The following is a 27,530-nucleotide window of genomic DNA, read 5'->3' on the forward strand; positions in this document are numbered from 1 at the left end:
GTGGTGGCCGAGGGGGGAGGGGGGGCAAGAGGCCAGACCTGCCGCCGCCCGGCTGAAAACTGTCCACGGACCGGCAGTGGGCCGCGGCCCGGTGGTTGGGGACCACTGAATTAGAGATCAGACAACTTGTCTACGGGATTCCTCCATCTTCATCCACAGAATATTGAACAAACAGTCCAGCTATTTGCCTTAACAATTGTGGAGAATGTGTTTCTCACAAACGTTCTTAAAGTGAACCTGAACTCTTGCACAGGACAGAAGGTAAGAATAGAGAAATGCACCCTGTATATATTTAGAGAGTTAAAGAGAATCTGTATTGTTTAAATCGCACAAAAGTAAACATACCAGTGCGTTAGGGGACATCTCCTATTCCCCTCTGTCACAATTTCGCCGCTCCCCGCCGCATTAAAACTAGTCAAAAACAGATTTTAAAAGTTTGTTTCTAAACAAACAAAATGGCCACCAAAACAGGAAGTAGGTTGATGTACAGTATGTCCACACATAGAAAATATATCCATACACAAGCAGGCTGTATACAGCTTTCCTTATGAATCTCAAGAGATCATTTGTGTGTTTCTTTCCCCCTGCAGCTCTCACCCACTGAACAGTTACCAGCTTATTGTTTCTTCCTGCAGACAGCACTGCCTGGTGTCTGTAATTCTTCAGTATGTGACTCCTTTCACAACATAGTAGGATTTATCCAGCTTGTAAAAGATAAGAGAGCAGAGAAAAGCTGGCTAATGTAAATAACACACACGTGAGTGTACATAGAGGGGGCCTGGAGGGGGGCGTGCATCACAGATCCACAACACCGAAGTTGGCAGCCTTCCAGACACAGGGCGACAAGTCCGACAGGGGAAAGATACGTTGATTTATTACAGAGACGGTGATAGTAGAAAGTGCTACAGTAAGCCAGAGCACATTAGAACAGGTTTAGGAACTTGTAGGATGGTAGAAAACAGGATGACATTTTTGTTACAGAGTCTCTTGGGCCTGTACACACTGCTGCGCTTGCACTGCGCTTTTCAAATCGCACGCGCTTTTTAATCACAAGGTCTCTTAAAAAATAATGAAAATCATGAAGACCTGTACACACTGGTGCGATGCGCTTTTTCTATTCTTATTAACCCTCCTGGCGGTATATTAAAAACCGCCAGGGGGCAGCGCAGCCGTTTTTTATTTTTTTTTATTTTTATCATGTAGCGAGCCGAGGGCTCGGTACATGATAGCCGCTGCTCAGCGGCATCCCCCCAGCCCCGCCGATCGCCTCCGGCGATAGGCGATCAGGAAATCCCGTTAAAAGAACAGGATTTCCTGGAGGGCTTCCCCCGTCGCCATGGCGATGGGGCAGGATGACGTCACCGACGTCATGGACGTCGTGACGTCTAAGGGAGTCCCGATCCACCCCTTGCTGCTGCCCGGCGCTGATAGGCCAGGCAGCGCAGGGGTCTAGGGGGGGGGGCTGTCTTGCGACGCGGATAGCGGCGATCGAGCGCGAGACAGCGGCAATCGAAGTGCTGACGCAGCTAGCAAAGTGCTAGCTGCGTTCAGCAAAAAAAAAAATTATTCAAATCGGCCCAGCAGGGCCTGAGAAAACCTCCTGCGCGGCTTACCCTGAACTACGTTTGGGGTTACCGCCAGGAAGGTTAAGGCATGCGATTTTAAAATCGTATGCGATTTTAAAAGCGCAGCAGTGTGTACAGGCCCTAAACCTCTCTAATTCACCCTCAACTGTGACTAATCACAAGTTGTAATTTGATCTGGCAGCTGTGTCAGCTAACTGCCATGGCAGAGCAACTACTTGCATGCTGTTAGTATGCGGTTGCTTATCTTTTAGAGCAGAGAGGAAGTTCAGAGTTCAGGTCTGCTTTAAGGCTCAGTATAGTTTGTGTCAGATACAGCTATGACTGGGCAAGCAAACACAAGGTTTGGGTGAATCAGAGGCATAGCATAGTATTATTCTGTTTCTACACTAGCCATTACTGAAGTGCATGCTTGCAGCGTTTTTACAATCTCTCCTTGCAAACAATGGAAGGTTTGATCCTGAGTAACGGCGAGCGCTGGAAGCAGATGAGGCGCTTCTCCCTCACCACTCTGAGGAATTTTGGAATGGGGAAGAGAGGCATTGAGGAGCGGATCCAGGAAGAGGCCCGTTACCTGGGAGACGTCTTCAGGAAAAACGGAGGTTGGTGAGATGTTTTATATACTGACAGTTTTGTTACTGGTAAGAGTCAAGACAGAATGCAAAGATTAGCTAAAGCCTTGCTCACAGACTAATAATACTAACATTTGTATAGCACTTTTCTCCTGTTGGACTCGAAGCGCTCAAGAGCTGCAGCCACTAAGCTCAAGGGGCCATCCGGCAGTATTAGGAAGTCTTGCCCAAGGACTTCTTACTGAATAGGTACTGACCCTAGCCAGCAGGGATGGGCTCACGAGTACTTACTTGTGATTCAAATGAGGCTTAATTGCCGCAGCTGTGGGGCTGGATGATAAGGAGTTAATTACCCATAATTCCGCCATCCTGCCTATGCTCCAAACAGCTTGCACACTTCCTAATGGTCGCATTGCAAGCCTCACCTCAGCACACTTCCTCCTTCAAGCCGGAGGGAGGAAGTGCATGGTAGTGAGGCTTGCAACGTGACCAATAGGACGCGTGCAGGCTGTTTGGAGCGCAGGCAGGATGGCAGAATTATGGGTAAATAACCCCTTATTCTCCAGCCACACAGCTACAGCAATTAAGCCTCATTTGAATCATGAGTGAACTCATCCCTGCTAGCCAGGATTCAAACCCTGGCCTCCCATGTCAAAGGCAGTGCCCTTCACCAGTACACTATCCAGTCACTACTAGATAAGGTCATTTGGTGTCATTGTGGCTGAGAACCTAGCGTGTGTGCAGCACACCCTGACACTGGCACACAAACGAGGAACAAGTGCACTGTAATGATGAACAAGTGCATTGTGTTTTTTTTTCTGCTGGCTTCTGCACCGCATCCATCTGAAAATGGCGCCTGTGAATAATGGCGCACAGTGTTGCCGCTAATCCATTTGCCGCTTATCGCTATTTAACGTTAAAGCCTTATTGTTATTTAGCGTTAAAGCCTTATTGTTATTTAGCGTTAAAGCCTTATCGTTATTTAGCGTTAACACACAGAACCCTCTCTGTACCTATCCCTAACCCCTAAACGCCCCCGGTGGTGCCTAACCCTAACCACCCCCCTGGTGGTGCCTAACTACCCCCCTGGTGGTGCCTAACCCTAACCACCCCCCTGGTGGTGTATATTGTACTGTAACTATACCTAACCCTACTCTCACACAGAACCCTCCCTGTACCTAACCCTAACCACCCCCTTGGTGGTGCCTAACCCTAAGACCCCCCTGGTGGTGCCTAACCCTGAGACCCCCCAGTGGTGCCCAACCCTAACCTTGACAGTGTTACATTAAATCCATTCACCGCTTTGCAGTTAAATAACGTCTGCAGTTTGGCTTATGTAGGGCGCTATTGATAAATAACGTTAGTGTGTGCCACTATTGATAAATAACGTTAGTGTGTGCCACTATTGATAAATAACGTTAGTGTGTGCACTATTGATAAATAACGTTAGTGTGTGCCACTATTGATAAAAAACGTTAGTGTGTGCCGTTTTTCTTCTTTTTTTCCCTGTGCGCCATTATTATGCAGTACTAACGATAAATAGCGATAAGCGTATCTTTTTAATGCGGCGCCATTTTTATGCATAGGCGCTGTGCGCCATTATTCACTGATCCCTTTGCACCACCCTGTTGTGCATCTTCCCCTCTCCTGAAATGTCAACTAAAAGCAATTTTGCCTCACAGTTAACTGCTTAATAACCTTGTGCTCCCAAACCTAACACTAACCCTTTACGGCTAACCTCCTACTTTACCCTTATTCCTAACCCCTTAGTTGCCTTACCTCGTCCCTTAAAGGATATGTCCAGGGAAAAAAATCCACTTACCTGGGGCTTCCTCCAGCCCCTGGCAGCCGCAGTATTCTCTGCTGCAGAGGCAGACCTCGCCAGATGGGTTTCCGGGTCTGCTTCTTGTGTGCTCTACTGCTCCACCTCTAACGTCATCAGGACTGTACTGCACAGATGCAGAACTACCGCGCCTGCGCAGTACATTCCTGATGACGTCAGCTGTGGATTTTGATGACGTAAGTGGAATTCTTTTTTATCCTCTGGACGTATCCTTTAAAGAACAAGCGACACCCATGCTAACCGAGAAATACAAAACACATATTTAAGTAGATAAATACTAGTTCTACTTACATAACAGATGTATTGCACTGTCTGTTATGATTCCTGTGAATTTTATAAAGGAAAAGCAGAGAATCCTATTCTAGACAGTTTCCATCTTAGTTACCTTTGAATGAAACTAATCCTAACATCATTTCCTCCCTCACTCTTTTTTTCTTCTTTTTTTCTTCTCATGCTAATTGTGTATTCGTTACCTACCCTCCTTCCACAGTCTTCAGACACTCCCACTGAAGTCTATACTAGGAAGTGCACTGTCTTATGTCATTAGAAGGAGTGTTAATAAAGGAAAGAGGAGGAATATATTATAGATAAAGAGCCCCCCAGCATGCAACTGTTTTGCCAGCCGATGGCAATGGCAATTAAAAGGCCAGTGCTCTTAAAGGACACTCGAGGCGAAAATAAACTAATAAAATAAACAATGGTATCTATCTCCTTCTCCTAAAAAAATGACCTTTTAAGACAGGGGTCAGGAACCTTTTTGGCTGACAGAGCCATAAACGCCACATATTTTAAAATGTAATCCCGCAAGAGCCATATAATATGTTTCAAACTGGGACAGGAGGGCTCACGTCCTTGTTGCCATGGTGATGTGTATACAGTTGATCCGTCAGGCAGCTGCAGTGTCAGACACATCTTCAGCTACTCTTGGGTTTCAGCAACATCAGCAATTTCCCTGAGAGCCAGAGAGGAAAAATACCAACTAACAGCTTGTACAATTAGCTAGCTGACTTGGGGGTTGATTTACTTTGTAGGACGAGATCCCTGCACTTTGGCCCAATGGGCTGCCTGTCAAGTGACAAGCAGCCTATTGGCCCAAAGGGCGGAGATCTCGTCCTTCAATGTCACTGGACCTGATAGGGTCCAGGGTGGGACAATAGGAGCAGCCGTTGTTCGTTTTGGAGTAGCGTGAGTAAGTTAGTAGTGCATGCTACAGCAGTAGCATGCCTACTTTGAAAATGTTACTTGCGCAGCCACGTTAAGCTGCGCTGCTTGAGCAGTGTAGCTTAGTGAATCAACCCCTACTGATTTGTATGTGAGCCAGATGCAGTCACCAAAAGAGCCACACCTGGCTCCCGAGCCATAGGTTCCCTACCCCTGTTTTAAGATATACCACCGTTTTATTTTTTGTTTAAATCTACTTTTTCAGTTTTAACTGTTTTATTGTTTTTGCTCAATGACACGTTCATTAAAGTATGCCAGAGCTAAAATATATGAACTATTGATCCTTTTTATCTCTTTCCTGCTCTCTGAAGCTATTTTCTGCTAGGAAAGTGTTTTATAGTTGGACTTTCTTATCAGTGAGGGTCACACTGTAGTCACTTCCTGTCTGAGTCAGCACTAAGTCAGCCACTTACATACCTGATATTTAACTCTTTCAGGCAGAGAAAGAAAAAAAGGAACACAGCATAGTTATTTGTGTGCTAGGCACTGTACATACCCATGTCTATCTCATCACGTCACGTGTCACCTCGGGGTATAAGGTATGTGATAACTCCAAACTGCAGCAGAAAAAGTTTTGAAAGTTTTCAATGCAGGATTAGCGTCTTTATCACTTAATACACTCAGACCAGTTGCTGTTGAGATTTTTATGGTGACAATCCCACTTTAAAGGGAAGCTTAACTACTCTAACTTTTTGGACGTATAATATACGTCCAGAAGGCCGCATGTGCGTTCCCGCGGCCAATCGCGTGCGTGCACTCACGCTTCCGGCCCGCGGTTCGTTAGCCGGAATCAGTCAGGGAATCAGTGAATCGGGACATGAAGCCCGATCACTGATCCCTTTCCATGGAAGAAAAAGCGACGGCTTCTCTCAGAAGCCTCGCTCTTTCTGCCTCCTACGTTCCCCCCTATGTCCCTCTAAGCATACATGTTACACTTAGGCCTCTTGCACACTGCAAGCGATTCAGATTCAGATTCCACTTTTTAATCTGTTTTTACAGCCGATTCAGATTCCGATTTGCAGTGTGCAGGGACCAAACTGCAAATCTGAATCTGAATCGGATGTAAAAACTGATTAAAAAGCGGAATCTGAATCGGACTCGCTTGCAGTGTGCAAGAGGCCTTAGAGGGATGTAATATAAACAAACTCATTGTTGCCATCTTGTGGCCAAATAGTAAAACTACATCTACATTAAAAAAAAAAAAAATAAACACATATTTACATTAAAAAATTACTATGTACATCCCACTCTCCCAAAATACGATAAAAAAAGTAAATATTTTCCTAAGGGTCTAAACTTTTTAATTATCCATGTAAAAATGAAATATTTCGATTTTTTTTTATTATTATAAGCTTGTAAATAGTGATGAATGCAAAACGAAAAAAATGCACTTTTATTTCCAAATAAAATATTGTGGCCATACATTGTAATAGGCACATAATTTAAATGGTGTAATACACCTGATGACACCTGATGAAGGGCGGAGCCCGAAACATGTAGTGTGTATCGACATGCAATAAAATTGAACTCAAGTTCCTGCCTGTGGAGTGCCTCCTTCTACTGTATCTAAGTATCACTGTGTGGAGGAGGGGTGGTGTACCTGCCTGGAGGAGTTGCACCGGCACCAGCTCTCCTGACTTAGGATTGAGCCAACAGAGCCAAGTTCAGTCAAGCATATTACTGGACTATTAGGCAAACAATACGTGGGTTTTAATTATGGAGGCATGTATTATTTTAAAACTATAATGGCCGAACACTGAGAAATAATGATTTTTTTCCGTTTTTTTTTCTTATTCTTCCTGTTAAAATGCATTTACAGTAAAGTAGCTCTTAGCAAAATGAACCACCCAAAGAAAGCCTAATTGGTGGCGGAAAAAACAAGATGTAGATCAGTTCATTGTGATAAGTAGTGATAAAGTTATTGGCGAATGAATGGGAGGTGAAAATTGCTTGGATGCATAAAGTGAAACATGACTGAGGGCTGAAGTGGTTAAGTGACATGATTAAATAGATATATGTATGTAGAGTTCCAAGCACACAAATAAATATGCTGTGTTTCTATTCTTCTTCCTCTTCCTCTGCCTGAAAGAGTTAATATACAGCTATGGAACAGACAGTTATTCTCCAGATGGGACCCAGTCAGACTATACCTCACTCATTGATAAGGAATAGCCATAAAATACTTTGCTCTCAGAAGACCAGTTCTTTGCCAGACGAGAACAGATAAATAAGTCTATAGTTCATATATTTGAACACAACAAATATTCGACAAAACAATAAATTAGCTTTCTTAAGCCGTTCTTTCACTTTTGTACACAGTACTGTGATAGGCTCTCAGTTATCACGAGGTCAGGAGCCTGAGGCACCAAAGCTCTGCTGTCACTGTGTCACTGTGACAGCAGAGTGAGCAGTCAGTAGCATGATTGGATTGGAGAGAGCAATGGGAATGGTGGGAGTGCACAAATGCGGAAGTTGAACTCTATGCCCTGGCAGGACCTAAACAGGGCATAGATTTTAACTACGGCCGTCCGGAAGCAGCTAAACAAAAGATGAAAAATCATCTCCTAGGAGAAAACTTAGGAGAAAAAGTGAATTGAATTGGGCCCATAGTGTTGCATCTTAACACAACGCACACCACATAAGTACAGGATAGGGTTATTTTTTAAAATCTGTCATTTTTCACTTGTATACTGCAGCACGGTGTGGGATGCCTATGCACTGCGACATGCATTTTTGTCAGACAGCAGAGGAATTACTCAGATTCATAATGTCGATGGACACAGATTCTAAATGAAGCCCCACAAATACTGTTACGGCAATTAAGCCGTGAGGAGATTTGGGCGCTGGTATGGAGCTAATATAATTTCTCTGCCACATTGCAAGGAGTTTGTATGTTCTCCCCATGTCTGTGTGGGTTTCCCCCAGGCACCCCGGTTTCCTCCCACATCCCAAAAACATACGGAAAGGTTAATTGGCTCCCCCCTAAAATTGTCCCTAGACTGCAACACATACACTACACAATGCATACATAGACATATGACTATAGTAGGCATTAGATTGTGAGCTCCTCTGAGGGACAGTTAGTGACATGACAATATACTCTGTGCAGCGCTGTGGAAGATGTTGGCGCTATATAAATACTAAATAATAATAATAATATCGCTATAAAGATTTGGGCGCTAGTATGGTGCTAATGTAATTTCTCTGCTATGTAGCGCACTCGTTATGGGCATAACCGGTGCGCTGTGCCCAAATGTAACAGTATGCACCAGCAGTCTCCTTATAGCGGAGAAATTACATAAGCTGCAACGTGTACAGGGCTTTATCAGGCGCCGCAGGTGCCCAAATTTCCCCTCAATGCTGGTATTTTAATGGGCATTTATGGGGTTATTTGTGTGCCCGCAGTGCCCGATAAGTGCAAGGAGGTTTTAAGGGTTAGCTGTGGGGAAGGGGGGGGGGGGGGGGGGTCTTTAAGGTTGGGGGGAATCTTAATGGTTAGGCGGTGGAGGGGGGGGGGGGTCTTAAGGGTTAGGTGTGCATGGCGGGGTATTAAGGGTTGGGGGTGGGTGGTCTTAAGGGTTAGGCATGGCGGGATCCTAGGGGGGGGGGATTCTTAAGGGTTAAGCGTGGGGGGTTAAGGTTAGTTTTAAAGGTTATTTTTTAAATGGCTTCTGGGACCAGGAAAGAGATAAAAAGGGTCAATAGTTGATAGATTTTAGCTCTGGCATACTTCAATGAATGTGTCATTGAGCAAAAACAATAAAACAGTTAAAACTTAAAAAGTAGATTTAAACATAAAATAAACTGTGGAATATCTTAAAAAGTCATTTTTAGGAGATGGAAGATAGATACAATCATTTCTTTCATTTGTTTATTTTCACCTCGGGTGTCCCTTAACTGCCTAACTCACTGCCGCTTGGCGTGAGCAGCGCGGAAGCCCCAGGACCACTCCATGCCGATTGGGGTGAATGGCTTGGAATGGGGATTGCAGGAGATCGCGCGTGCTGATGTGCGCGCATCCCCACTGGAATGACGGAGCTCCACTCCACCATCAGTCTCCCACCAGCGATTGCCCCTCGGAGACTGTTAGATGGCTAATAACACTGTACAGCTCTGCGATCTAAGGCAGCACTGTGATGGGGACAGGCATGTGACACGGCTGTCCCCTCTGTAGGCAGGGAGGTGAGCCGCTGTCATAGGCTGAAGTCTATGACCGCCGATCACGCTGATTAGCTGGCGGGGGGAGGGAGGAATAAAAAAAAATAGGAACATGTATTAAAAAAATATATAAATATGTATTTAAAAACTAAAAAACGTTTGGGGGAGCGATCAGACCCCACCAACAGTAAGCTCTGTTGATGGGGAGAAAAGGGGGGGGGGGGGAATCACTTGTGTGCTGAGTTGTACAGCCCTGCAGCAAGTCCTTAAAGCTGCAGTGGCCTATTTTGATAAAAAATGGCCTGATCACCAGGGAGCTTAAGACCGTGGTCCTCAGGAGGTTAAAGTCTTTAAAGGCAGTGTCATGTCTGAGCAGGAGAGATGCACATATAAGTTAACATGGTCTATGAATTCAAACCATCATTGGGCTCGATTCACAAAGCGGTGCTAACCTAGTTAGCACGCCTAAAGGCTTTGTGCGTGCTAACTAGGGTGCTAAGTAGTTAGCACGCACAAAGCTTTAATAAATCGTGCGAAAAGTTATGCGCGCAAAACTTTACGCGCGTAAAGTTTTCTGCGCGCATAAAGGTTTACTGTGCGCATAAAGGTTTACGCACACAAAGTTTTGCACGCATAACTTTGCGCGCGATGCATTTGACGTGCAAATTAGCACGTGAAAAGCTCTTAGGCATGCTAAGGGGCTTTTCACAGGCGTGCTAACAGTTAGCACCGCTTTGTAAATCAAGCCCATTGTGTGTTTGTTTAAAATTCATTGAATAGCTAAGCAACTACAGAATAGATTTAGTTGTAGAAAAAAATGGAGATTAATATACCAGAAGAGAGGGAGTAAAAAAGTAAAAAGTATAGGAGGTGAGAACTGGGTAGAGAAAACCCAGAGTAGGAAAGAGGGTGATTGTAGATACTGAGAGAATTATCTACTATAGCCCAAGTTTACTTTCTTTTCACAATTTGTTTTACATATATTTTTCACCAACATTAAATGTACCTTTTCTTTTTCTTTTTTGTCTAGACACCTTCTTCGATCCAACAGATCCGCTACGTCTGGCAGTCTCCAATGTCATTTGCTCCATTGTTTTTGGAGAACGCTTTGACTATGAAGATGAGAAATTCATGAATCTGCTGAATTTACTGAAAGAACTCGTCCTCATGCTTTCTGCAACATGGGGTATTGTAAGTCTCTAAACTGGAGTTTAGCCAGAACTACTGATCATTGGGCATCTTAGCAAAACTTTGAAGGGGCCCTTCCCTAAGGTTACAACCCCTTTCCCCTTTCTCTGTGGGGACCTTCAAAACCAGGAGGTCCTTCTGCCAGTGGCTATAATACAGCGCCGGGCAAACTACAGCCCGCAGGCCGCATCCAGCCCGCGTGCGCTGCTTCACCAGCCTGCCGACAGGCTCCTTCCACCCTCCCTCCCTGTACAATTGTGAGCCGGAACCACCATCAAAGCAAGTGTTGTAGTATAAATTGTTATGGGTTGGGTGGGGATGGTGGCTACAATTGTCTTATACCAGACCTGGGAAAAGTTTACACGGCCCGGGCCACATTGTGCGGACCAAGGGCCACGTTCTTCAAATTCCACCCACCCTCCCTTCCTGTAAAATTGTGAGCGGGCAACAGGGGATTTAAGACTCACCTCGCTCATCGATGTCTTGCATCATCTCCATTGCAACAAAACTTGATGTCCTGTTGCCATGGAGATGACGTGGGACATCCGCGAGCCCGCTCACAATTTTACCACTTTAAGGGGGTGATCAGATAGCACAGTAAGCGACCCATGCTACTACTCCCATTACCTCCTGAGCACCAGACAAAGTGACAAGCTTTGCAAAAGATGGGGGGGGCAGATATTCTGTCTCCTATGTCTGACAAGCAAAGTTGTTGTTAAAATTCAGGATCCTGCATTCGGAAACACAAATTATTCTGGACACTAGACTTCAGCACCCACTCTAGTGGACAGGGTCACGAAGTTGTGGATCACATCGCACGTCACGTGACTCCAATGATTCCTCCTTCCCAGCCTGAAGGAGGAAAAATCAGACGATTGAAGTCAAGTGTGGCATGAATCACAAGAGAGTGAACTCCCCATTACCCTTTACACCAGCTTGGGTGCTGAAGTGTAGCGTTCAGCGTAATTTAGGTTTCCAAATTCAGGATCCTGAATTCGAACACCAACTCTGCTTGTAAGCAGGGCGGATTTACCATAAGGCACTGTAGGCACATGCCTACAGACGCCCGATGACGAAAAGACAGCTCAATCCCCCCTCTGGATTGCCTCCCTGCCTCCTGCCCTATGCATAGTCCTGATGAGAGTGTAAATGAGACGTTACTCACCCCGCTCTCGGCATTCCTTTGATCAGATCTCCCTTCATCTTCCAGCTACCTAATACTTGGAGACACCTTTAGCTACCTAATAGATACCTCTGGCTACCTAATACTAAGGGGCACCTGTAGCTACCTGTGAGAGGCAAGGGAAGTAAGGGAGAAGTGACAGCTGAGCACACTAGCTGTGCAGTTTGGTGGGGTTTGTAGGTTCATGCATTGCAAAATCTAAGGTACCAGGACATCTGTGCCTATATGCTCCTGTGAGGTAAATCCGGGCCTGCTTGTAAGAAATTTTCCAATAAAAGACGTTCAGGGTGCCATTGTTGCTTCTTGGCCAACCAACCTGCATGTCGGATTTAGAATACTGTATATTCCGGCGTATAAGTTGACTTTTTAACACCTGAAAATCTTCTGAAAAGTTGGGGGTCGTCTTATAAGCCGAGTGACAGGTGCCGGGTGTCAGTGTATTGTGCCAGGCAGAGCTTTAAATGACATACTGGGTGCAGCAGCCATCGCGGAAAGATCCATTTGCAAGTCAAAGCCTGCAATCCCACTAGCATCTTGCGAGCAGCCGCTCGCGCGGGTAGCAGGGCAGCTTCCAGATTGGGGGCATGGGCGTCCCTACATATGGCAAAATAGGGCAGTTGCCTCTCCCTGGCCGCCAGCTGCCCCCCCCTGGTCGTCCACTACTAACATTTACTAAAGTTCCCGATCGTTCATTCATTCTCCCCACAGCGCTCTTACTACATTCTCCTTCCGCCCCCTGGCCAATAGAGACACAGCTCTTCCCCACCTCTCCGCCCCTTCCTTATAGCATAGTATCCTATCCACAGAGCTTGTGGATCTGCCACTGGCCCGCCTTTGCCCCGCCCCCACCAGCCAGACGTTCGAGGTCTCGAGTGCTGCTACAATGCATCCCCCTGAATGTGATAACATGGCAGAGGTGAGGGCGAGCTGCGGGGGGTGGGAGACTGGAATCAGCGTAGAGGAGAGAGGACAAGTCTCCTGACAGGCAGCTGTTCCCTGTGTGAGCCCAGAGCTGTGTATATCGGCATGTAGCATATGAACAGTAGGATGCTGATATACACAGCTCTGAGCGGCTCACAGTGCATAGCTGCCTGTCAGGAGACTCACACATCCCCTGCTCTAATCAGTGTGCTGCCAGGAGATCAGGAGATTGTCACTCCTGATAAAAACAGAGACTGACCACCTGCTGGGGAGAAAGAGCAGCAATAAATACATACATGCTGACAGTGTGGGGGGAAGGGTGGGGAAATAAACAAGGGCACACTAAGTTAGAACAATTATCTAGGACTTTGCTCAGGGACCAGGGTGCCCATAGATCTAACGATTGTGGGCAGATCCACTAAGAGACAGATCTCTCTCTGACTAATCTGATCAGAGAGAGATCTGTCAGCTGCCCATACACCACAAGCTGATTCTCGATTGATTTCAGCATGAACTCTGTCGAGAATCAGCCTTGTGACCCCACATCCACCCCTGCACTGACCCCATAATGTAAAGTGTGTCCCCGGGTTCCCTGTGCAGTGTATGTTACCTGTCAGTGTCCGTCTCTGCACTGCCTCACATACATATGCTCTACGTAGTTGTCGGGGTATGCGTATACATCAACATGCACCCACGTATATGGCAGTAGCCACCCAGGATGTGTGTATGTGAAGCAGTGCTGAGACATTGGTGGACACAGACAGGTAACGTACACGCACAGGGCACCTGGGCGCACACTTTACATTGGGGGACAGCACAAGGGGTTCTGTAGCGTTCGTGGGGGTCCCTTTCACTACCTGAACTGGGGGTCCCTGTCACTACCTGAACTGGGGGTCCCTGTCACTACCTGAACTGGGGGTCCATTTCACTACCTGAACTGGGGGTCCATTTCACTACCTGAACTGGGGGTCCCTGTCATTACCTGAACTGAACTGGGGGTCCCTGTCACTACCTGAACTGGGGGTCCCTGTCACTACCTAAACTGAATTGGGGGTCCCTGTCATTACCTGAACTGAACTGGGGGGTCCCTGTCACTACCTGAACTGAACTGGGGGTCCCTGTCACTACCTGAACTGAACTGGGGGTCCCTGTCACTACCTGAACTGGGGGTCCCTGTCACTACCTGAACTGGGGGTCCCTGTCACTACCTGAACTGGGGGTCCATATCACTACCTGAACTGGGGGTCCATTTCACTACCTGAACTGGGGGTCCCTGTCATTACCTGAACTGAACTGGGGGTCCCTGTCACTACCTGAACTGGGGGTCCCTGTCACTACCAGAACTGAACTGGGGGTCCCTGTCTTTACCTGAACTGAACTGGGGGGTCCCTGTCACTACCTGAACTGAACTGGGGGTCCCTGTCACTACCTGAACTGAAGGTCCCTGTCATTACCTGAACTGGGGGTCCATTTCAGTACCTGAACTGGGGGTCCCTGTCACTACCTGAACTGAACTGGGGGTCCCTGTCACTACCTGAACTGGGGGTCCCTGTCACTACCTAAGCTGTGGGTCTCTGTCACTACCTGAACTGGGGGGCTCCTTTCACTACCTAAACTGTGGGTCTCTGTCACTACCTGAACTGGGGGGCTCCTGTCACTACCTAGACTGTGGGTCTCTGTCACTACCTGAACTCGGGGGGCTCCTGTCACTACCCACACTGGAGGGCTCCTGGCGCTACCTTAACTATCCAGGCCAGCCAGCCCAGCATCACCACCAGTCAACCAGCCCAGAATCACTGCCAAAAAGGCCACAGCATCACTGCCAGCCAGGCCAGCCCAGCATCACCGCCAGCCAGGCCAGCCCAGCATCACCGCCAGTAGAGGAAAATTCAGAAGCCAGGTGAGAGGTGTCTACCATATTAAGGGGCATTCTGTCTATATTGTGAAATGCTGTCTATTTATGTGCCTCATGACTGCTGAATTTGTCTTGTTGGGGGCCTCACGGTTTGTTGGGAGCCTCATGATTGCTGAATTTGTCTTGTTGGGGGCCTCATGATTTGTTGGAGGCCTCATGATTGCTGAATTTGTCTTGTTGGGGGCCTCATGATTGCTGAATTTGTCTTGATGGGGGCCTCATGATTGCTGAATTTGTGTTGTTGAGGGTCACATGATTGCTGACTGCGAGACTATGGAAAAAGCTGAATCATCATCATGATAGCATTAAACCTACTTTTTTAGTTTTTTTAAAAACAGAAAATGAAAACTGGGACGTTCTAAAAAGATGAATACATTTTTCAGGAGTAGGATGGATGAAATTGTTTATCTTCACAGTTTATTTTCAACTTGGATTTTCCATAATGTTCATGTACGAGTTAAAACGTTTGTATTTAGTTTAAATTGCCATGTTGGTACTTTGCGATAGATAAGTGACTTTTGGGTTGCAGTTTGGACACTCGGCCTCCAAAAGGTTCGCCGCCACCACTGTCCTAGTCTAATGTCCCACCATTGCTTACTTCATGTAAATTTAGCTCCACCCGTGACCACACCCGCATTCTGGTCCTTGGCCACACCCATTTTTTGGCGCGGCGCGCTACGCGCGCCGCACAGCTTACCGCCCCTCCTTTTTGCCCCCCCCTGGAAAATTTTCTGCGGACGCCCATGATTGGGGGGTCATCTGACTGGTGACGTGGGCACTCCACTTGCTACATGTGCGCTCATGCTGGAAGAGAGGAGGAACATACTGTATTGTGGAGCACATACGTCACCAGTCAGGTGACCCGGAACCAGGCAGCTGCTCTGCTACTCACGCGAGCAGCTGTTTGCAAAAAGCTATAGGGATGACAGCAGTGCTGTAATTACCAGTTCTGAAAATGGAATGCACAGCCTGATCTCTTTTCCCTCCCCCGGATGACTGCAGCACCCAGTAATGCCAGTTCTATGTTCTTTTATAGTTTTATCATTTTGATGTGACGCACTTAGATCCTCTTTGATTTAATATATTCTGATCTATTATGAGACAGGGGTGGGCCAGATAGATGGAGGAGACATGTTTTGTGTGTTAGAGAAGTAGGTGGTGGGATGCAGAGGTGGCCAGGGTAGTCTTATACGTCTAGTATATCCCAAACTCTGTATTTTAACTGGAAAAGTTGGGGGGTCATCTAATACGCCCAGTCGTCTTATACGCTGGTATATATGGTATATATTTGAGATTGCAGCAATGTTTTTTAAACATTTCCTTAGCAAAATGCATCTATAAAATCAGCACCTGGATCTGTTTGCTGGTAATCTCTGCAACCATTGCTTAACCACTTCAGCCTTTAGTGTTTTTTCACCTTATGCATCCAAGCAATTTTCACCTCCCATTCATTCATCAATAACTTTATCACTACTTATCACAATGAAATAATCTATATCTTTTTTTTCCACCACCAATCAGGCTTTCTTTGGGTGGTACATTTTGCAAAGAAATATTTTATTCTAAATGCATTTTAATGGGAATATTAAGAGAAAAATTGAAAAAATGCATATGTCAGTTTTCGGCCATTATAGCTTTAACATAATACATGCTGCCATAATTAAAACCCACGTATTTTATTTGCCCATTTGTCCCAGTTGTTACACCATTTACATTATGTCCCTATTACATTGTATGGCACCAATATTTTATTTGGAAATAAAGGTGCATTTTTTCAGTTTTGCGTCCATCACTATTTACAAGCCCTATAAACTAAAGAAGCCACGCCCACAGGTTTTCAGAGAGCCAAGGCACTTTCAGACAGTAGCAAGGGCTCATGGGTGCTCTGGGCAGGAGGAGGGGGAGGTATTACTAGCCAGAGATTTCAGAGGCAGAGGGGAGGAGGGAGGAGGAGGCGGGGATTAGTTTTTTTTGCTCAAGATGCAGATAAGCCTGCTTCTGTGTAATGTTTACAAACAACATGGCTGCTGTCATTGTATCACAGGAATAATCAATCATATTCCATCAAAGCTGTTTGCAGCTAGATTTGCTGTGTAAACTATCTAAACTTTAGATAAGATATATAGACAAGTTACTTGTTATAGTTAGTTTTTCATCTTGGATCCGCTTTAAGTAACTATTTATGTTTTGTTTTTTTTATTGTAATTTTTTTTAATTAAAAATTTTATTTAAATATTTTTGGGTGTGTGGGAGGTAAACAGTTACTTTTAAATGTAAACATATCTATTCATTTTAATAAAAATGTATGTAGATGTAGTTTTACTATTTGGCCACAAGATGGCCACAGCCAATTTTTTGGGGGGCTTCCTGTAAGTGTACTTACAGGAAGTGAAGAGGGGAGGTGTAACAGAACAACCGCCGCTTCTCCATAGAAGCCAGCAATTGTTCTAAGGGACTTAGATCAATGAATGGAAACTGCTTTCCCATTCATTGATCTCCGGGCTAACAGGTGGTCCTGCAAACCCCTGCGGCTCTGTTTACTCATAGACGTAGCTCCTACGTCCAGCATACATATTTGGACGTAGGAGCTATGTCTTGAAGGCGAAAGTGGTTAAAGTGTAACTGTCGAGCATAAAATAAAAAATCAATTCTTTATTTTTATCTGGCAAACAAGTAATAAGGATGCTAACCAGGTAATACAAATTTTAAAATCACTATTACTTTTCTTGGTGATAAATGATCATTCCTCAGTTTACCTGACTCTTATTTGGTACACACAAAATTTGGTACACATAAAGGAAGTTGCAGGGCATGCTGGGTTGTCCTTTTTTGCTTCTCTACTTCCCCTCAGACTTAACTAATGCAGCCTGATTGGCTGAAGCCTCTTTCCCTCCTGTTTTCCCCTCCCACACCTCTGTTCCTCTCTTATTGGCCAATATTTCTCAGGCTGAGACAATGCATTTTCTATAGTGAAGGGCAGGCAATGCATACACAATCAGGCAGAGGAGAATAAGTGAGAAAATTACATCAGGATTGGCTTCAAAATAGCCACGATTAAAATGGGAAATGCTGAGAAAGATTTTCTCTTTATTTACTGCAGAAAAATCACTAAAATCAAAATGTGGACAATGCAAAGCATATGTTATGTAAGTAGAGCAAGTATTTATCTACTTATATATTTGGTGTGTTTGCTTTCAACAGTTACTCAATTTATTTCCAAGACTCCTTCAGCAACTACCTGGCCCCCATCAGAAATTTTTCAGGCTTATTGAGGCAATAAAAACATTTGTTCGAGAGGCGCTTGAGGACCACAAGAAGACAATTGACAGGAATTCCCCACGGGACTTCATCGACAGCTTCCTAATAAGGATGGAGGAGGTGAGATATAAATACTGTTTGATGTTCTCTTTTTGTGATTCACCAACATCAGTTCATTATTTGTACTGTACATGCTATTTACAAAATTTACAGAAAATTGGTTAAAACAATATGAACACAATCTTGCCACTAGATGGGTGACTGTTGCCTCGTACACAAGCTGGGGAGAGGCCGATTATGACCCCCTCTACTGAGAATCTAGTGACTGCACAGCTGCCTCTGATGCCCCCAACAATCAGCAATCAGTTTGGCAGATCAATTCGGCCGAGCGCCGGTTCAGCGTATTGTTCTCCCCACTAAACCTGCCCAACACAGGACACCACTCCTGTGCCGTCTACTTTTCCTCCCCCCCTCGCATTACCATCCTATGCAGGGACGGTTTAAGCAAAAATGGGGCCCCAGGGCAAAATAAACCTGGGGGGCCCCCCAACATATATAACAAAAATCGGCATTAGGGGACCTTTTTTGCAGCTGGTATAGACTGGGTGTGAAGTCCCAATCGGTCAGAGCTCCACATTCTGGCTATCCCAGCCTGCATGGGGGACAAGGGGTTAAAAAGTTTCATTAGGGGGGACCCCACATAATTAAAAAAAAAAATTCCCACACTCTAAACATAGAAAAAAATTGGGAAAATAGGAAAAAATGCCAGGGATCTTCATACAGCCATATTGCGGCTGTATAGCGATCCCTGGCCAAAGCGCTGCGGCTGCGTATAGACCCCCTGGAAACCCCGTCAGGAAATTTATTGCGCTTTCGTTTGATGCATGTAAAATTACACTACCGTTAGGTTTGCTACTAAAAGTTACATTTACCGCATTTAAAACTATACTTTTTTCCTTTTAAACTTTAAAATCGATTTTCTCAAAAACTATAAGGCCGATTTGAAAATTTGTTTTTCCTCTTGTAGCCACTGGGGGCCCCTACAAGCTCTAGGGCCCTGGGGCAGCTGTCTCCTTTGCCTTAATGGTAGCGCCGGCCCTGATCCTATGTCGGACTATGTCTTACATTGCCATTTTCCCCTTAGAAACAATATTGGACATAGTCCGACATAGGAATACCTGGTTACCACTAGATGGCGCTAATGTCGATAAAATTTGGACAGTGCCATCTTCTTGTGAATGATCTAAGTGTCGGACATTGTCCAATACTTTGAACTTAGCCACCCCCATCCGCCACAGATGTGCCGGCTTTCTTCCTGCTGCTCAACTACATGCTTGCAGATCGTGGAGGCACTGCTGCTGCTGGATCAGATCCAGCACAGCATCCTACTTAAAGTGACACTGAAGCGAAAAAAATAAATAAAGTATGATATAATGAATTGTTAATAGAACATTAGTAGCAAAGAAAAAGAGTCTCATATTTTCATTTTCAGTCATATAGCTTTTCATCATTGCAGCATTCTCTAATATTTGCAATTTACAAACTACAATCTGCATTTTAAACTATGAAACAGAGCAGAGCTAATGATCCTTTGAACTTCTCTGCAGTAAAATCGTATCTGAAGTTGCCTTTCATTGTTTCTTTGATGTATAAGTGCTTCAGAAAATAGCATTGCTCTCTGACTTAATTAGTCAGAGAGCTCAGAGAAGCTCTTTTGCATAGATAAACAGTGAAGTTTCTTAACACTTCCCGTACTAGAAACACAATATGAGACTCATATCGGTGCTACTAATGTTATATTTCTTAGCTGTACTGCACATACAATTCATTATATCATACGTTTATTTTCACTTCAGATTCTCTTTAACCACCCCGCCAGGATGGCGGCGCAGCCCTTTTTTTTTTATTTTTTTAAATCATGTAACTAGGCTAGCGCTAGCTACAGTGGGTTGCAGTGGTTATGCACACACCACTTTGCAGTTATTTATTTGTAAAAAATGTTTGGAATCATGTATGATTTTCGTTCCACTTCTCATGTGTACACCACTTTGTGTTGGTCTTTCATGTGGAATTCCAATAAAATTGATTCATGTTTGTGGCAGTAATGTGACAAAATGTGGAAAACTTCAAGGGGGCCGAATACTTTTGCAACCCACTGTACATGATAGCCGCTGTGCAGCGGCATCCCCCCACCCCTTCCTATCACCTCTGGCGATTAGAGCAAACAGGAAATCCCGTTAGAACGGGATTTCCTGTTTGGCTTCCCCTGTCGCCATGGCGACGATCGGGATGATGTCATCCACGTCATGGCGTCTGGGGGAGTCCCGATCCACCCCTTAGCGCAGCCTGGCGGTCATTGGCCAGGCTGCGCAAGGGGTCTCTGGGGGGGCCTCTAACGCGGCGGGTAGCGACGAATTTGTGCGGAGCGGCGGTTATCGGATTGTACATGCAGCTAGCAACGTGCTAGCTGTGTGTAACAAAGCAAAAAGCGTGCAAATCGGCCCACCATGGGCTGAGAAATCCTCCGCGGTGGCTTAGCCCGGGCTTACCGCTGGGTAGGTTAAAAAAAAACCTGAACTGAAAATATAATTCAAAATAAACAGAGACATACATACCTCCTGTATAGTCTACTAATCAATCTCTTCCTCCTCTCATGCGTCCTGTTTGTCCACTGTTATCAATTTAATTCTCTGTACTCCATTTTAAAAATGGCCATTACCCCATAACAGCCTCCTGGTCAGCACACTGTCAACCATTTCAGCCCGCTGGGATTTCTCACCTTATGCAACAGAGCAATTTTCACCTCCCATTCATTCGCTAATAACTTTATCACTAATTATCACAATGAATTGATCTATATCTTGTTTTTTCCGCCACCAATTAGGCTTTTGTTGGGTGGTACATTTTGCTAAGAATTATTTTTTTCTAAATGGAAAAAAATCATTATTTCTCAGTTTTTGGCCATTATAGCTTTAAAATAATACATGCTACGATAATTAAAACCTATGCATTTTATTTGCCCATTTATCTGGGTTATTACACCATTTAAATGTTGTCCCTATCACAATGTATGGCGCCAATATTTTATTTGGAAATAAAGGTGCATTTTTTCAGTTTTGCTGCATCACTTTTTACAAGTTTATAGTTTAAAAAATGTTCATAATATACCCTCTTCAAATGCATATTTAAAAAGTTAGGTAACTATTTTTTTGTTTTTGTTTTTTTTTTTCCTTTAAAAATTTTATTTGGGTAGTTTTTGGTTTGGGAAATAAACAGTTAATTTAAACATTAGTTTAAATGTAATAATGTGTGTTTATTGTATAAAAAAAAATGTATGTATATGTAGTTTTACTATTTGGCCACAAGATGGCCACAGTGAGATTTTTGTTTGTTGTTCTTCTAGCTTCCAGGAAGCAAGAAGAGGATGGAAACTTCTTTTTTTTTTCAGAAAGACAGTGGCCTGGGGACTTAAATCAATGAATGGGAACCATGTTCCCATTCAATGATCTCCGGGCTACCGGGGGCACGCGCGCGGGAGTGCGCCAAATCGCAAAGGAGCAGCACAGCAGCCGTCTGGACATGAGGATCACGTCCAGGCGGCATAAATGGTTAAACTGTAATATCACCCACTTGAGCCATAGGGAAACATGGACATTACCTTGCACATTCAGTTATAACTGTCAGAAACTGGTATATTTCAGTTCTGACAAAATATTGTCAGAACTGAAAGGGATCACTGTAAGAAGAAAATTGTGAGCTTCTGAGTGGAACTGACAGTGAGGTAAGTATGTAATATTCATTTGCAGCTACAGCATGTGTTTATTTTAAATCATTTTACTCACTTCAGATTCCTTTTAAGTGGATCAAAGTGTTAGACAAAGTCAGACACTTTGACCCTCTGTAATGGCACTTTGCACTGCAAAATAATGAAATCACGCTGGCACTCATGCAAGGGGGTGGGGCTAAAGTGTGTGAGCGGGTGCAGGTCCCACCCTCACCACGGATGCCGCTTACCATCACTGGTTAATGGCATAAAGCCTTTGGAAACCAACTGACTGGGAAAAAAGACAGAAGGACATTAAACGGTGGTTGGCCAACTTGTTTGTTTTGGGCGATGGCGGTTCAGCATGTGTACGACTGATAAAATATATTAAAAAAAACTCAGTTAAAATAATATATTTAGTCTCACAATGGCACTCAATACACATGCTACTTACTGTTAAAGTGTACCTGTCACAAGAAGCGTCTCAGGTACCATTCCTACCTGGGGCTTGCTTAATCCCCCTTAAAAACCCTGACATAATATTCAATAAAAACATGTTTTCCTACGTTTTATATGCCATACGGTTATCATGTTTGCTTTTGTGCATAAGTATTATTATTCATTTAGAAATTATAAGTTCCCAAAGTACACTTTTTTTTGCTGGGGAGACCGTGAGAGACTGAGTGGCTGTAAGGGGGCTTTTTTTTCAGCAATAAGAGTTTTTTATTGAAAATTTTTTTTTTTATATATAGTATACAGCAATAATAGTAATAATAGTACAGTATGATAACAGGCAAATTAGACATATGGTAATCTCCAGTGTGAGAATTATCTGAGAATTTTCATCACCCTATGGGTATCCAAAGATAATGTCTCTCGAATACAGTCTCTGGTGCTATCAGGTGGCCTCGGCCCACACCAGTGAGGTATGCATAGAAGGGACACAGTCCAAACGCCAACATTTTGTCTGCTTAGGTACATGAACATCTTCAATCCTATAATCTGCATCCTGTGGCAATAAACACTCTTAGGAACTAAACATATATATCATACCATAACTTAGTTTACTAACTATAAACAAGCCAGGGTCTGATCCTGGCTTAATTATCACCTCTCGTCTTGTGTTTGTGGATTCTCGTGGTAATGGTAACCATTACTATGTGGCAGTATTTTCAGGAAAGGGCCTCAGTTTTGGAACAAACTTAGTTTCCAAGATTGGATCCTGCGGTTGGGCGAACGGCTGTGGGCATCCATGCAGTTGGGATAGTGTAATTATCTCTATTTAATCCTAGTCTGCCTCTAATTTTAAACTCCATGTCTAGGTTAAGTATTGTGCTGTTTAGGAGGTGGGGAAAGGAGAGCTCTTCAGCGGATTTCCAATTCGATAGTATTAGATGTTGGGCGCTAAATATAAGATGGGCGATGGGGTGTCTATCTCTGTTTGGAATATCATTGATCCCCACTAATAATAGAGCTAGCTTTGGGGTGAGTTTAAACCTGCATCTTAGTGTTTGTCTAATTGTCAATTCTACCTTGTCCCAGAGTCGGGCCACTATGGGGCATTCCCACAGCATATGTACTAAGGTGCCTATCTCGGAGTTACATTTCCAACATAGGTGGGAGGTGGTGGGTGAAAATGAAGCTATCTGTCTAGGGGTCATATACCATCTGTATAAGATTTTCTTTAGAGTTTCCCAATGTGTGTTACACTTTGATAGGGACAACCCCGTTTTATTTGCTATTAGGAGTTGTTCAGATGTTATATTGCAGTTAAGGTCAAGTGACCAAATATCGGCATATCTCTTGAGGGGAGAAGGTGTATTTGTGTTTAGTGCCTTATACCAGACGGCAGTCCCACTTTTTAGGTGGCCTTTAAGGTTAAGCATCGTGGCAATAGTAGGTTGCAAAGTAGGGTTGTTCAAATTTTTTGATTTCCATAGGTGGAAAATTCTATGGAATGTAAATAGTTGGGACTGAGGTAAAGGAAATTGCTTTGTGAGTGTGGCAAAGGTTTTAAGTTGGTTATGATTCAACAGATTGTGTAGATGAGCTATCCCTGCCTTCTTCCATACCGCAAGATCCAAATCCTGTGTAAAATGTTCGAGAACTGAAATTGAAGTGATTATGGGGATTGAACCACCTGGGGGGGGAGGATGTTTCACAAAATATTCCCAGGATTTGAGAGAAGCTTGTATCGAGGGATACAGTGAAGTTGGCAGTTTGGCACCCATCAGGATGCTTGTCAGCAGGGGCCGGAACTCGGTTTTCAAGGCATGCGATTCAAAGACCATCCAGGGTTTAACAGCTGACTGGGCCCACCACTGTCGGATGGTTTCAAGGAGTGAAGCATGATAATACAACTCTAAATTAGGAAGACCCATTCCTCCCTTTATTCTGGCTAGCGTCATTACTTGATATGAGGTGCGTATTCTCTTCCCCTTCCATATAAATGTGTTGATGCATTTCTTTATATCAGCAAACCACGATTTAGATACTATCAAGTGAACCGTTCGGAAGACATATAGAATCTTGGGCAGGAGGAATTGTTTAAAGACCGCAATGCGACCCGACCAAGAAAGCCAGAAATTAGCCAAGTTTGTGCATTCTTTCTTTATGGCGTCAAGTAGGGGGATGTAGTTTAGTTTGAAAAGGTTGGTTGATCTCCCTGATAGTTGAATACCTAAATAGGTCACCGCTTCATCCGCCCAAGGGAACGGGTATGATCTTAGAAGGGAGGCTTTTAAGGATGTAGGAATATTGAGGCCTAAGACAAATGATTTAGTCTGATTTAGTTTATATAACGAGGCTCCATAGAAACTCTGGAGGTCTTGTAAGAGAGCGGGAAGTGATGTAGTTGGATTGGAAATTATTAATGCTACGTCGTCTGCAAACATGCTAATTACGTGGTTATGACCACCAAATTCTATACCTGAGATCGCCGGATTGGATCTAATTTTTTGTGCTATTGTCTCCATTAGCAGCACGAATAGTATTGGAGACAGCGGGCAGCCCTGTCATGTTCCATTTGTTATGGAAAAGGGTTTTGAGATAAAGCCCGCCGCGTTGACTCGGGCGGATGGAGCGGTGTATAGTGCCATAATAGCTGACCTGACCGTACCTGAGAATCCAAATTTATCTAGAGTGGCTTCGAGAAATCGCCAGTGAACTCTGTCGAACGCCTTCTCCGCATCCAAAGTTAGTAGCAAAGAAGGCGTTCAACAGAGCTCAATGTGTCTCAAAATATTTAGCATTCGCCTAGTTGCGTCTGACGCCTGGCGTCCCCTGGTGAATCCCACCTGGTCTTGGGCTAAGAGTGTGGGGGTGTGTTCCATAAGTCTGTTAGCTATTAACTTTGCGTATAATTTTATGTCTGAATTTAGTAAAGAGATAGGCCTGTAATTAGACGCATTAGTGGGGTCCTTCCCTTGTTTGTGTATCACTGTGATTGTGGCCTCTAGATATTCAGCTGGAATCTGGCCTGTGAGGGCAAATTCCTGGAAAAGGTCCACTAGGAGGGGAGAGATTGTCTGATTTAAAGCCAGGAAGAACTCGCTGCTAAACCCATCAGGCCCAGGTGCTTTATTGCGTTTCAGGGAGCTAATAGCTTTGGTGATTTCTTCTAAAGAAAAGGGTTGGTTTAGCTGAGCCAGTTGGGAAGAGTTTAATGATGGTAAGTGGATAGAGTTTAGGAAGGAGGTGATGGTCTCGTCTGTGGGTTGGAGGGTGTTAGGGTCATTTTTTAAGTTGTATAGCTCTGAGTAGTAGTCGCAAAAGAGGTCAGCTATCTGTTTGGGATTGACGACTGTTTGTTTTGTTTTTGGGTTTGTTAAGGCATGTATCTTGGCTTTGATTTGTTTCTGTTTAATATATTTAGCTAGATGTGCCCCGGCCTTATTGCCTTGGTGGTAGGAGTTTATTTTAGCTTTTTGGATATTCAGGTCATAATTTGCTTGTAGTATGATCTGTAGATCATTTCTTAATTGGAAGAGCTGTCTCTCTAATTGATATGTCGGATTTTGCTTGTGTAGTTTTTCCTGGCTTCGTATCAGAGCTAATAGCTTGTCAAGTTTGGAGAGTCTTTCTCTCTTCTGGTTCGCGCCTTGTCTAATTAAGATGCCTCTAGCAAAGGCTTTAAAGGCTGCCCAGATAGTTGAGGGTTTTAGCGTAGGACTTCTGTTAATTGTCATAAATTCTTGACTCTCTTTGAGCAGAGTATCTAAAAAGGTAGGGTTGAGGAGAAGGGACGAATTGAGTCTCCAGAGAGTAGGCTTCTGTGTCTGTAGATTATCATTTAGCTCAATGTGAATGGGGGCATGGTCTGACCATAATTTAGTACCAATTGAGGTATCTATTACTGTTTGTAACAGCAACTTATCAGTGAGGAATAGGTCAATTCTCGAGTGCATTTTATGGACACTGGAGAAGTATGTGTAGTCCCGCTCCGTATTGTGTAGTGCACGCCACGGATCATAGAGATCATTCCAATGTATTACTTTGTCAATGATTTGGAGAGGAGAGTTGCGTGAGTGGTCTATTCTGGCTGGGCAAGCGTTGAAGTCGCCACCAATTAGAAGGCGGCCAAGTTGGGAGGTTTTAGCTTTGGCGCACACTTTTTGTATAAAGGCTTTTTGACCAGAATTAGGAGCATAGAGTGTGGTCAGCGTAATGGGCTCATCGTTGATGTGGCCTGTGAATATAATATATCTGCCATTTGGGTCAATGAGTACCTTATTAGGGGAGACTTTTAAATCTCGATGGAAAGCCATCATGACCCCCCTCTTTTTTTTGATGAATGTACTGTGGTATATCAAAGGAAAATTTACATTGGTACAGAGATGTATGTCTTTCCCCAGCAGGTGAGTTTCCTGCGCAAAGAGGATTTGGGATTTTTGCGTGGTAACTTCGTTCCACAGGAGATGTCGTCTGTAAGGGGTGTTCAGACCCCGTACATTTAATGAGGTAATTTTTAGTGGCATATTAGGTTAGGAGCATACCAGCTTTTATTACGTGTAGGCCCTTGCCTGGACCCCTTCCACATATATAGCACACGTTGTACTTTGGCCACATATCAATCAGCTTATGAGAAAAGAGAGGTGAAGCAAAAACCATGTAGAACATAATAAACATAATAAACATCAACATAACATATCCGGAGAATACACTCCTCAACTTTAAGTCGATCTCAAATAAACAATAGTGAGACACTGTTCTTCGTCCACTAACAGAGGTGGGGCAAAAATAGAGATCAAAGAGCAGGGTAAGTGTTCCAGGTAACACTTGAAGGCAGAGCTATGTTGCATGACCCCTTGAGCCAGGGGGTGATGTGGATCAGCGGTGAGAGGTCTTGATCCAATCGGGAGGGACCTTAGTGGATCTGGTAGCTTGTTTATATGTTGGGGTGGGCTGATGGGCTTGAATGTGTAGCTGCTTGAAAAGGGACATACCAGCCTCTGTATCCATGATCGCGTATTTCTTGTTCTTGTAAGAGAACCTCAGCTTTGTGGGGAAGCCCCAGTTGTATGGAATCTGGAGTTGTTGCAACGCTTTAGTAAAGGGCTGTAGGTCTTTCCTGAGTTTCAGTGTGTTGGCTGATAGATCGGCATAAATCTGTATGTTTTTAAACTGTTCTGGTAGAGAGCCTTCTTTTCTTGCTGCCTGCACAATTCCTTCCTTGACGTGGTAGAACATAAATCGTGCGATCACGTCTCTAGGTATAGAATCTGCCAGGTGGGGTGGCTTGGGGAGGCGGTGCGCCCTATCAATAGTTAGCTCGATTTCTGTGGTGTCTGGCAGAAGGGATTTAGTGAGATTCTGCAAGAAATGCTTTAATTCCTGCTCCTGCACTTTTTCTGATATGCCTCTAAATTTCAAATTATTCCGCCGATTCCTATCTTCGAGGTCGGCCGCTTTGGCTTTCAGCCATCT

At 44.3% G+C, this 27,530-nt stretch overlaps 1 protein-coding gene across 1 annotated transcript in view; it reads left to right on the forward strand.

Moving 5' to 3' along the window:
• LOC137528922 (cytochrome P450 2A5-like) overlaps positions 1-27,530 on the forward strand; it is a 56,221-nt gene that overhangs the window by 9,314 nt on the left and 19,377 nt on the right. The window contains exons 3-5 of the mRNA XM_068250689.1: positions 2,036-2,185; positions 10,408-10,568; positions 17,786-17,962. Of these exons, the coding sequence (XP_068106790.1) occupies positions 2,036-2,185; positions 10,408-10,568; positions 17,786-17,962 (488 nt within the window). The remainder of the gene's footprint in view (positions 1-2,035; positions 2,186-10,407; positions 10,569-17,785; positions 17,963-27,530) is intronic.

The sequence above is a fragment of the Hyperolius riggenbachi genome, chromosome 8 (assembly GCF_040937935.1).
Source record: "Hyperolius riggenbachi isolate aHypRig1 chromosome 8, aHypRig1.pri, whole genome shotgun sequence".
In the NCBI taxonomy this organism is placed as follows: domain Eukaryota; kingdom Metazoa; phylum Chordata; class Amphibia; order Anura; family Hyperoliidae; genus Hyperolius; species Hyperolius riggenbachi.